This window comes from Suncus etruscus, chromosome X (genome assembly GCF_024139225.1).
Source record: "Suncus etruscus isolate mSunEtr1 chromosome X, mSunEtr1.pri.cur, whole genome shotgun sequence".
NCBI classification, from domain to species: Eukaryota; Metazoa; Chordata; class Mammalia; order Eulipotyphla; family Soricidae; genus Suncus; species Suncus etruscus.
Window position 1 is genome coordinate 122,480,112 of NC_064868.1, and position 11,888 is coordinate 122,491,999.

Genomic DNA, 11,888 nt, shown 5'->3' on the forward strand with positions numbered 1-11,888 from the left:
AATACGAGTTATCAAGTTTCTCTCTCTTTCTTTCTTTGTTAGTTTTGCCAGTGGTCTATCAATCTTGTTTATTTTTTCAAAGAACCAACTTCTGCTTTCGTTGATCTTTTGGATGGTTTTTCTGGTTTCCACTTCATTGATTTCTGCTCTCAGCTTTGTTATTTCCTTCTGCCTCCCTATTTTTGGATCCTTTTGTTGAGCACTTTCTAATTCTATGAGCTGCGTCATTAAGCTATTCAGGTATGCCCCTTCTTCTTTCCTGATGTGTGCTTGCAAAGCTATAAATTTTCCTCTCAGTACTGCTTTTGCTGTGTCCCATAGGTTCTGATAAATTGTGTCTCCATTGTCATTTGTTTTCAGGAAGGTTTTGATTTCCTCTTTGATTTCATCTCGGACCCACTGATTATTCAGTATGAGGATATTTAACTTCCAGGTGTTAAAATTTTTCTTCTGTGTCCCTTTGTAGTTTATATATAATTTCAGGGCTTTATGGTCAGCAAAGGCAGCCTGCAAAATTTCTATCCTCTTGATATTATGGAGATATGTTTTGTGTGCTAACATGTAGTCTATCCTAGAGAATGTCCCATGTACATTAGAGAAAAATGTGTATCCAGGCCTCTGGGGGTGGAGTGTCCTGTATATATCTACTAGGCCTCTTACTTCCATTTCTCTCCTCAGGTCTAGTATATTCTTGTTGGGTTTCAGTCTGGTTGACCTGTCTAGTGTTGACAATGCCGTGTTGAGGTCTCCCACAATTATTGTGTTGTTATTGATATTATTTTTCAGATTTGTCAACAGTTGTATTAAATATTTTGCTGGCCCCTCATTCGGTGCATATATGTTTAGGAGGGTGATTTCTTCCTGCTGTACATATCCCTTGATTAATACAAAATGTCCATCTTTGTCCCTTACTACTTTCCTAAGTATAAAGTTTGCATCATCTGATATTAATATGGCCACTCCTGCTTTTTTTTTTTTTTTTGGTTTTTGGGTCACACCCGGCGTTGCTCAGGGGTGACTCCTGGCTGTCTGCTCAGAAATAGCTCCTGGCAGGCACGGGGGACCATATGGGACACCGGGATTCGAACCAACCACCTTTGGTCCTGGATCAGCTGCTTGCAAGGCAAACACCGCTGTGCTATCTCTCCGGGCCCCACTCCTGCTTTTTTTTGGGTGTTGTTTGCTTGGATGATTTTCCTCCAGCCTTTTATTTTGAGTCTATGTTTGTTCTGACTATTCAGGTGCGTTTCTTGTAGGCAGCAGAAGGTTGGATTGAGTTTTTTGATCCATTTAGCCACTCTGTGTCTCTTAACTGGTGCATTTAGTCCATTGACATTGAGAGAAAGAATTGTCCTGGGAGTTAGTGCCATCTTTATATTAAAAATACTGTATTTTTCATACCACAAGATGCACTCCCCCCAAACAAGATGGGAGGAAATGTCTTTAAGTCTTATGAAGTGAATGCCGCCTGGAGATGAGGAGTTCTTGGAGTTCCCCCAGAATTAGAAGAGTCCTTGAAACTTAAACTCTCTCCATTTGTTTTTGTTTTTTTTTTCTCCATTTGTTAATGACAGTCATGATTCTGAATGTCACAATGACTGCTGTTCACTTAACATGGTTGAGATATTATTCTGTTAATAGTTGATTAAATATTTTAGTACACCATTTGCTTTAGAACATTTTTTCTTTTCCTCGTCTAAAAATTATGTGCATTTTTGGTCAGGAAGTGCGTCTTATAGAACGAAAAAAAAGGTATTTTAATCATCAATCCTAAGTAGTAATTAATAGTCTACCTCTGCAAGCACACTGACTCTTTTGAGTGCAAACTTCAAAAGTCAGCTTCGATTAAGGATTTTCTCCTGACTTCACCTGGCAGTGAAACTGGAAATGTCAATAAAATACAAGCTGCTTCTACAGCTGCTCAATTCTAAGACATGCTAGATGATGCTCAAAGAGAATTCAAATTCCTGTTCTGCCTCCCCACCTTATATTGATGCTGTCATTTAATGTGAAATGAAAGGGTAGTGTACATTAGCCAGACTTAAATAATCCAGGAATAAACAATAAATAAATAAATAAATAAATAAAGCAGGCAAACAAAGCTAAGTAGAAAAAGGCAAAATACTCTCTGTCTCATGGGCTCCTAAGGATTTCATGAGTAAGACTGGTGAAAGCGCCAAACTCAATCCTGAGGACAAGCTGATATGCCAACTACAATAAAAACACAAATATTTGTGAGTTTGTTTTTTTCATTGTTGTTTTTGGGTCACACCCGGCAGCACTCAGGGGTTACTTCTAATTCTATGCTCAGAAATCGCTCCTGGCAGGCTCAGGGGACCATATGGGATGCCGGGATTTGAACCACTGTCCTTCTGCATGCAAGGCAATCGCCCTAGCTCCATGCTATCTTTCCGGCCCCCCAAACACAAACATTTGTAATGAAGACTTCCGAAAACACATAATCACAGATTTAAGGTCTGGGAACCTTGACTATATTAGCTAATACATCTCATTAGAAATAATCAATGTTTCAAGTACAATTTCTAAAACTTTATTACATTTCTTTTAACAACTTCATCCTGAGATTTGCAATTAACCTGGTACTTATAATTTTTGAAAGAAATTATTAGGCTACATAAAGATCAGAATACAAAAATTTCATGGGGCCAGAGCGATAATACAACAAGTAGGGAACTTTCCTTGCACAGGGCAGGTCTGATTTGATCCTTGGCATCCCTGTGTATAGCCAGGAGTAATTCCAGAGTGGAGAGCCAGAAAAAAGAATCTCTGGGTGTGGCCCCAAAATAAAAAAACAAAATTACTCACCAACTTTCGCAAAGGCCTCTTTCAGCTCATCAAGCTCATCTTTGGAAATCTGAGTAGCAGCCATGTCACCCATTTACAGAATGCCTAAGGAAAAATCAAAAAGATTTTCAACGTAAAAGGAATAATTTAAACAGCATTACAAATGACTCAAAATTCATCAAAAATAACAATAAAACAATTTCATCATGCTCGCATATTCGTGACTGCATCCATAATCAAGACATCATTTACTCTAAATTATCATATAAACCTATTTCCAAGAGGCTGGGGATATTGCTCAGTGGAAATTCACTTCCATCTCATGTGTAAGACCATGTGGTTTAGTTCCAGTATCATTTAAAGAAAAAAACGAAAATCCAAAACTAAAATTACTGAATCTTCCCTTCAAAGACAAACTTAACACCATGAACAAAATGCATGCGGGAACAAGACATCCAGCAATAGCAGGAAAGAGATACAAAACAGAAAATCTTGGTTGTATAAGTCAATATTATGTGATCAAAGATCCATGCAAAATAAGACCTTTCCATCACTCCTTTGTTTGGTCATTTTGTATTTTGCTTTGTAACATTTTACTGATATAGAATTGACATCTAATTTTATATATGTTTAAGATATAGACATTTGGGCCCGGAGAGATAGCACAGTGGCGTTTGCCTTGCAAGCAGCCGATCCAGGACCAAAGGTCGTTGGTTCGAATGCCAGTGTCCCATATGGCCCCCTGTGCCTGCCAGGAGCTATTTCTGAGCAGACAGCCAGGATTAACTCCTGAGCATCGGCCGGGTGTGGCCCAAAAAAAAAAAAAACCAAAAAAAAAAAAAAGATATAGACATTTATGATTTGCACATAATATTTGTAAACAATATTATGCTCATAATAAAATATAAATTAAATAATACTATTTGTAAATTAAAGTATACATGATATTATGTTCCTATTATGAAATCGTAACCACAATATATTAGTGAACAATAAGGTTCATTAATACATCCATCTTCTTTTTCCATGATGAAGCCACTTTAAAATCATTCATTGTGAGAACAAAATAACATTCTAATAAGCTATTACCTATGGGCCAAATCTGGACTACAGGAATGTTTCTGAATAGACCCCAGTTCATTATGGGTTTTTTTAAAATGGTTTTTGGATCATATTTGATGGTACTCAGGGGTTACTCTTGGCTCTGCACTCAGAAATCACTCCAGGCAGGCTTGGGGGACCATATGGGATACCAGGAATCGAATCCGGGTTGGCCTTGTACAAGGCAAACACCCTACTCGCTGTGCTATCACTCCAGCCCCACAAACTGATATTTGTGGTCAGTTCTAATGTTAAGACCCAATCATTTTGAACTCATTTGAAGAGAGATGAGATGTATCTTGGAGGTGGGAAGAATTCATTCTTCTCATCAGTAGATCTTTATTATAAAAAATGTGTGCCAGGGGCTGGAGATAATATAGCAGGTAGGGCATTTGACTTAAAGAGACTGACCTGGGTTCAAACTCAAGCTTGGAATCCCACATGGTCCTTCAAGTGGCTGTAGCATTGGACCCAGTCCCAAATGCACCAGGAGGTGGAAGCTGGCTGACTAAGTTTGTACAGAGTGCCACCAGGAATAAGTCCTGAGCACAAGGCCCTGAGCACTGCTGGATGTGCCCCGCCCCCAACTTAAACCAAACAAAATCTACTCCAGGGCTCGGCAAACAGCGCAAAAGGCTGAAGGTACTGCAAGTGGCCGTTGCAGGTTTATTTTCCTGGCACACGGTCCACTAAGCACTGCCAGAAGCTTCCCCTGAGCACTGAGATGGGAGTTAACACTGAGCACCATTGGGTGTGGTCCCCAAGTAAAAATAAGTACTCAACGATTATACTTTGATTTTTGCCAATAAACATTTGTGGAAATAAAATAACCTTGGGGACTGGAGAGAGAATCCAAGGGCAGGCCTGACTGAGGCTAGATGCCTGGTACCTCCAACCAAGTACCACTGGGATGGCCTCAGTAATCCTGGTACCACAGAGCCTGGGAAGTGCTGCCCGGTTGGGCCCTTACATTGACTGACCTGGCCCAGAGTGGCTAGGAGGGGTTGCTTGTTCTTTTTGGAAGGCCCCTCAAAATAATATGTTTGATATTAATAAATAATACTTTTGGTTTTGTCTCTTGGCACACACTATTCATCTTGACAGAAAATATGACTGACCTGCAAGAGGCAAAGGAGGCCTATTGCCATGGGAGTCCCCACATACAAATCTATGAACAGGTTTTGCACTTCTTTTTGGGATTGCTTTGGGGCCACACCCAGCGATGCTCAGGGGTTATTCCCAGCTCTGCACCTACAAATTCCTCCTGGAGGTATGCCAGGGACCTTATGGAATTGAATGCATGCGAGACAAGCACCTTGCTGGCTACACTGTCTCTCTGGTCCTCTGCCTCTCTTTTAATCTTGTTTCTCTCGCCACTTCCCTACCCGACCCTTGACACCCCATCCCCATGGTGGTGGTGGTGGTGGTGGTGGTGGTGGTGGTGGTGGTGGTGGTGGTGGTGGTGGTGGTGGTGGTGGTGGTGGTGGAGGAAGGTATGCCATGTGGTCAGCCTGTGTGTGCAAGGCAAACACTTTAATTCCTAAACTATCTCTCCTGCTCTCTTTTAAGGAATTATATTCTTGGAAATTTAATAGAGAAGGTGACAAGAAAATACAGAGAACAGTTCTCAAATAATTCCTCTCCTCACACATGTACAGTTTACCCCATTACATTGGCACATTTATAACAATTGATGAGCAAATCACAATCACTCCAAAGCCACAGTTGATGCTACGGTTCTCTCGATGCCTTTTTGGGTATAGATAAATGTCTAATGAGATACAGCCACTATTAAGGTAGAATCATTTCTCTACCCAAAATGTGTTTTTTTCAAAAAAGTGTTTGATGTGTTAAATTTCACCAACAATAAAAAAACCCCACAAAACCAACTATTTTGCCATAAAAAGCTACTCGGTACTGAGCCCAGGGTCACATCTGTGTGTTTTTTACAACCAGAATTCTTCTGCCAATAATGTACCACAACAAAACACACTGTAAAGGAACTCAGGAAAACAGCAAAACATAAAATAAATATCTCCTTCAACAACTCTGTGCTATGAGATGAATGTGTAGTTAAACTAATTCCCTGAACCCTAACAAGCTCTACACTATGTGGTGAATATTCAGTTTTGGGTTTTGTTTTTTTTGGTGGGGGGACACCCAGTTGTGCTCCAAACTTACTTGTGGCTCAGTGTTCCTAAAGAGAGTTGAGGGATCATGTGGGAAGCCAGGAATCTAACCTGGGTCGACTGCATATAATGCAAGTGCCCATTTACTGTACTATTGCTCCAGCCCCCCAGAAGTAAATATACTTAACTTCCCTTTTCTTATGCGCTAACATACTCAAAAGAGTGACCATAGATATGTAATTCATTCTCAGGTTTGTCAAATTCCTGGAAAGATATTTTAGTTATTTTAAATGATCACATTATATGTTCTACCATAATGCAATATGCATGCATAGTACCACATGTTTTTTTATATTTTAAACATAAAATGGAAGTTAGTCATAAACATTTTCTTACCTACGATGTTAAAATATCACTGCAGACACCTCAGTAGATAAGTTAGATCAAAACACCTTTCAGAGTAGGTTCAGAATCTATAAGGTAAAGACAGGTCATTAGTTAAATATGAAAATAAACACTTTAAATATCAAGAGTAAAAAAGTAGCATGCACTCACTCCCCACACACACATACACACAGAGGTTCCATTGTTTTGGAGCCACGTCCTGAAGTGCTCAGGGCTTACTTTTGGACCCCTGTGCTCAGAGGTCACTGCTGACACTGCTTAGGGGACCAGAGGTAGTGCCAGGAATAGAACCAGGGTTAGCTGCATGAAAAGCAGGAATTTTAACCCCTAATCATCTCTTGACCCCCCCCTCTACATATTAGTAATGTGTCATTCAACCTTTTCAATACAAAATACAATGCAGGGTCCAGGGATGAAGCTCATTAATAAAGCACTTGCCTTGCAATATACTCAGTGCTAGGTTCAATCCCCAGCACTGTAGAACAAAAGCCAGTCGGATGTACTCCAAAATTTTTTTGGGGATTGGGGGCCACACCCGGTGACACTCAGGGGTTACTCCACCGAGAAGAGCCTGAGGCACTATAACAAGGTGTTTTGCCTCAATCATGGAAGGACTTTTGGATGTGGAGTTAGAGCAGTACTTCTCAATTATTTTCTATCATGCCCCCCTATGAAGAAGAAAACATTTTTCACGCGCCCCCCATGTGACTTTAAATAGTATCTTTATTAAAAAAAAACTGCAAAACAAAAATATATATAATAATTTGAGCTGATTTTTTAATCAAAGGTGATGTCTGGATTAATGGCTACAATAAGCATGTTTTGCAATGCATAGCTTTTCGAAGCCGGGTTTGAAGCAGGACACAGCACCTCTCAGCTCCAGAGACAAACACAGGGCTTAGCTTGTTATGACAGTGTTTGCCGAGGTCAAATGCGCCCCCCTTTACGGAGCCTCACGCCTCCCCCTGGGGGGCACGCCCCACTATTTGAGAACCACTGAGTTATAGAGGAAGTCAGCTGGTGTCCAGGCTCTGCGACTCCTTAGTTGAGTAAGCAATTCTACAACTTAGTAGAGGTGAGTTTACTTCATGAACAACCCAATTCCATCTCTCTGAGCCTCTGGTGATAATAGCAATAATCACACCTATTGTGCAGGACTCTTGTGAAGATTTTAAGACAAATGGGAAAGCACATTGGAAACTAAAACCTGCCTACATACAGCAAATTCAAACTCTCCTACAAATAAAAGAGCCTAAGTAGTTGAGAGAGGCTAAATAAATACCAAGGTAGAAGATCTACCAGGAACTTGTAGAGGATTAATACATTCCCTAGTCTCTTTTGGCATAAAGATTGTCGTAAGGGAGTTATTTTGGAAACCAAGATAGGAGGGCCCTAAAAGTTGGGTGGACGTTACATTTTGGTTAGAGATATTTCGTGTCTAAAGGAAAGTTCCCATTGTAAGAATGTTTCCTCTGATCCCTGGAGAAAGAAAAGAGTACTGTATATACTCGAGTATAAGTCGATGTTTTCCGGCACAAAATTTGTGCCAAAAAACCCGAACTCGGTTTATACTCGGGTCATACAGGTTATTTGATTCAGTGCACTCACACTTCAGCTCAGTCCACAAGTCGTGGCTGAGCTAAAGAGGTAGGTGGCTAAACTGAACTGGATGCCACTGAACTATTGAACCCACAATATTATATTCAGCGCTTTGTATGAGACCAACAGCAGTGAGGATATCTGCAAATTCAATGATGATGGCAATGTATATGCTGAGACCCTCCCACCAGATACAGCTGAAGCTCTGTTTGAACATGCAGATGAGGAGGAGGAGGAATCCAGCTTTGAAGGATTTTCACCTTTGTGATTTAGCTTGATTATCTGCTAAGCTATGGTTCTCTGCATTTTATTTAAAGTTTTAAAGTTATTGTTGCTAGTTTACAGTTTTTCTTTAGCAATAAATATTGAAAAACATTTAATCTACCAATTCCTCAATTATTGTAATTGTTTTGGATATATATATACATATATATATATATTTATTTTTGAAATTTACCAGTGGCTGCTGCATTTTCCACTTGGGCTTATACTCGAGTCACTAAGTTTTCCCAGTTTTTAGGGTAAAATTATACTTATACTCGGCTTATACTCGAGTATATAGGTAACTGAAATTTGCTTCCCAATCAATCCTTGTCTACTGTACCTTTCCTGTTAACATCTGCTACCCACCTAAGCCTTTAACTTAGGCCACACTTCAGGGAGTTACTCAATTTCATTGGGTAGATCCTATGTATACTGGAAATATTATTGCATATGTTTTTGTTTTTCTCCTGTTACTCTGTCTTATTACTGGGCCGTCTCAGCCAAGAACCCAAAAGGGTAGAGGGGAAATTCTTTTTCTTTCTATCAAACCTTTTTAAATGAGATGCATATAAAGTTACTTCATCCATCCTGTCATTACTGGCTTCCAGGTATAACTCCTTCTTAGATCTCACACTTATCTAAGGACATTTCTTTCCATAAAAGTATTTGCCTCCCTAAAAAGAAGTAAACCTTTAGCCAAAGTAATTTAAGATGGGCCTAAAATAAAGCTTGCCGGGCCCGGAAAGATAGCACAGTGGCGTTTGCCTTGCAAGCAGCCGATCCAGGACCAAAGGTGGTTGGTTTGAATCCCGGTGTCCCATATGTTCCCCCGTGCCTGCCAGGAGTAACCCCTGAGCACCGCCAGGTGTGGCCCCCCCCAAAAAACCACTAAAATAAAGCTTGTCAGTCCCTTTGGGGTGACTCAGTTGGGCTCCTTCAGCATATCCCTCCATTTCTAACGACAACTTGAGAGCTAAAAGGAGATGTTTTAAGAAGATATAAACTTGAAATATTCCGGAGCCAATTTTTAAAATAGCTAACAGCTTGTCAATATTGGCACGGTCTTCTCAATTGCACACAATTCCGATGAGCAAGGAAAATGAAAAAGTGAAGAGGAGAAAGGCAAATTATGACGTGCTGAATACAAAGTATCACTACAATTTGACAATGTGATTGACAGGCTAAAGCAAGTCAGACTTTTGGAATTATCCTTTTCTGAGTCTGGCTTCCTCTAAAAGCCAATTTACATTGGAGTGGGAGGGAATGGGCCAAGACTAAAACTAGTATTTAAAAATAGTATGGGGGCCGGAGCAGTGGCGCAAACTGTAGGGCGTTTGCCTTGTACAAGCTGACCTAGGACGGACCATGGTTTGATCCCCCAGCGTCCCATATGGTCCCCCAAGCCAGGAGTGATTTCTGAGGGCAGAGCCATGAGTAACCCCTGAGCGTCAATGGCTGTGGCCTCAAACCAAAAAGTAGAATAAAATAAAAATATAAAGCAGTATGTCTCTTCCTTCTCCTTAAGTTTAGCAAATGAAATACAAGAAGGCCTCCTAAAATCCTGCTGCTTCCTTAGTACTCTAATCTGCTCCTCAAATGTGGTCTCTCCCTTCAGAACTAGGTCTGCCTGCTCTCCAAAGGGGAAAAAATAGTCCCTCTTCCTCCAACATGGAAGACACAGGAAAAGAGTTTTCAAATAAGGGAATAAAAAGAAAAGGAAACAAAACCTTGCTTGTTTGTTATTTCATAAAAGGATATGGTGTACCACTGGGTATGAATTCAGGGCGTCACCCCTAGAGGAATCTTATGCCTATGAAGTCATTCCTAATTACAGAGTTGGACTAACAATACAGCAATTATGAAACCACTCCAGTGGCTCATTTAACTAGCCTTACACCCTTCCTTGAAATCTCTAAGAAAGGTAGTACCTACAACTACCTGAAACTATTACTCAAATTCTGAAAGGTATTTCATGCAAAGAGGAGGGGTGCCTGTTTTCACCCCCTCAGGCACTCGGCTTTGGAAATGCAGCTGACTGAATCATCTATTTACTAAATCTGTGTCATTCGGTGCCACTCTCTCTGATTGAGAGGCAGAGGCCAACATTGGGGACTTCTCTGACGCTAGTGAAGATTAGGAACTTTCTGTTATTTTCTTGAGACTGAAAAGCAACTGAAAGAGAAGCAAAAATAAAGACAGGGGGCTATTCACCACAGAATTTAGCCCAGCCACTACGAGGCTAGATAGGTAAATAGAGTGAGGAAAGCATGAGATGGGTTACTTAAGTCAGAGATTTGGCAACACACACTTAAGCTTGTCTCATGAAGAGGAGAACGAATGGGCAAAACCAAACACTGGGTTTGTTATTTCACTATAAATGAAAACCAAGGCCAACTTCCAACCCAGACACAATGACTGTGTAAAAAAATGTCAATGGTGACCCATAAACCAAGCTTGTATTTGGCATCTACTTTCCTGGGCCCGAAATAGGCAGTGCTTGGCAACACCCACACTTTACATACCTCCCTGTCCCAACAGAAACTACCACTCTGCCTCCTCCCCGGTTAGCTGGGTGTGCGACACCCTGAGTTCAAGCTCCCCACTCCTGCTCTGATTACTCATGGTCCGGTTCCAGGTTTCCAAATGCTTCTGAGGAGATTTCAACTTGGATGTCTGTCCACCACATTCGTTCACCCATTTCCTCACTTATTATTACAGCCTTCCTTCATGGAAACCACTGTGTTGGGAGCTGCAGACGGATAAATCAGGAACCCCAAATTCCCTCCTCTTCTAGAAGAGTCTATTGTGTAGTGAGGGAAAGAGAAGAGAAAACAAAGACATAGTATTCATGCTGTCCAGTAATTCTGGTCATATGCCCTGGATGGTGGGGCTAAGACAGAGGAGGAGGGGATTGGGAAAGGTTTGCCAGAGATAGCTTTAAACTTCCTTTATCTCCAAAAGCATCTCCAAAAGTGTTGCTCAGAAAGTTATCTCTGAGGAAGTTATTCTAAGCCCAGAGACAGAAAAGATGGCTTTTATGGAGAGGGAGAGACTGGCTGGAGCCTTGTGCCCAGGATTGGTGATACACACAATTGTAGCTGCAGGTCACAGGTCAAATGCCTGTAGGGCCAAATGCCAAATGCCAAAAATCTGGATGTGACCTTCTCTCTAAAGGAGAAAGGAAGATCAGCTTGAAGCATCACAGCCAGGAAGTCTGTCTACAATTGAATGTCTTGCCATTACATGCCCCTCTCCCCCTTCCTGGCTCCCCTCGACACACGCCCCCCCCTCTTTTTCAACAACCTCTTCAGTCAAACAAGGTCAACCTTTCAACTTCCTCCCTTTCCTATCCTAGTCACCAGATTGAAAAGTTGGAGGTTGAGACATTTAGTCACAGGAAACGGAGAGGCTGAAGTGCATCACCAAGTACTTTGGATTCTTTCATCAGATTCCTTTATCACTTCATACTAGCCTATTGCAAAGATTTTTTAATGTGGGTGTGGGTGTGTATAGTATCCATAAAAACAATCTATTGAATGAATCCTTAACTTATTATTACCACAGAAATAGAGCATACTCAATTCT

General features: G+C 40.9%; 1 protein-coding gene across 2 annotated transcripts in view; it reads right to left on the reverse strand.

The window, feature by feature from the left end:
- The window catches only part of PLS3 (plastin 3), a 54,780-nt gene extending 51,868 nt beyond the window's left edge, over positions 1-2,912 (reverse strand). The window contains exon 1 of one of the 2 annotated variants that reach the window (XM_049767574.1): positions 2,827-2,912. In XM_049767574.1, coding sequence (XP_049623531.1) covers positions 2,827-2,899 — 73 coding nt within the window. In that variant the 5' untranslated portion in view covers positions 2,900-2,912. The remainder of the gene's footprint in view (positions 1-2,826) is intronic. The other variant, XM_049767575.1, reaches the window with a different exon arrangement.
- Positions 2,913-11,888: the final 8,976 nt, after the last annotated feature.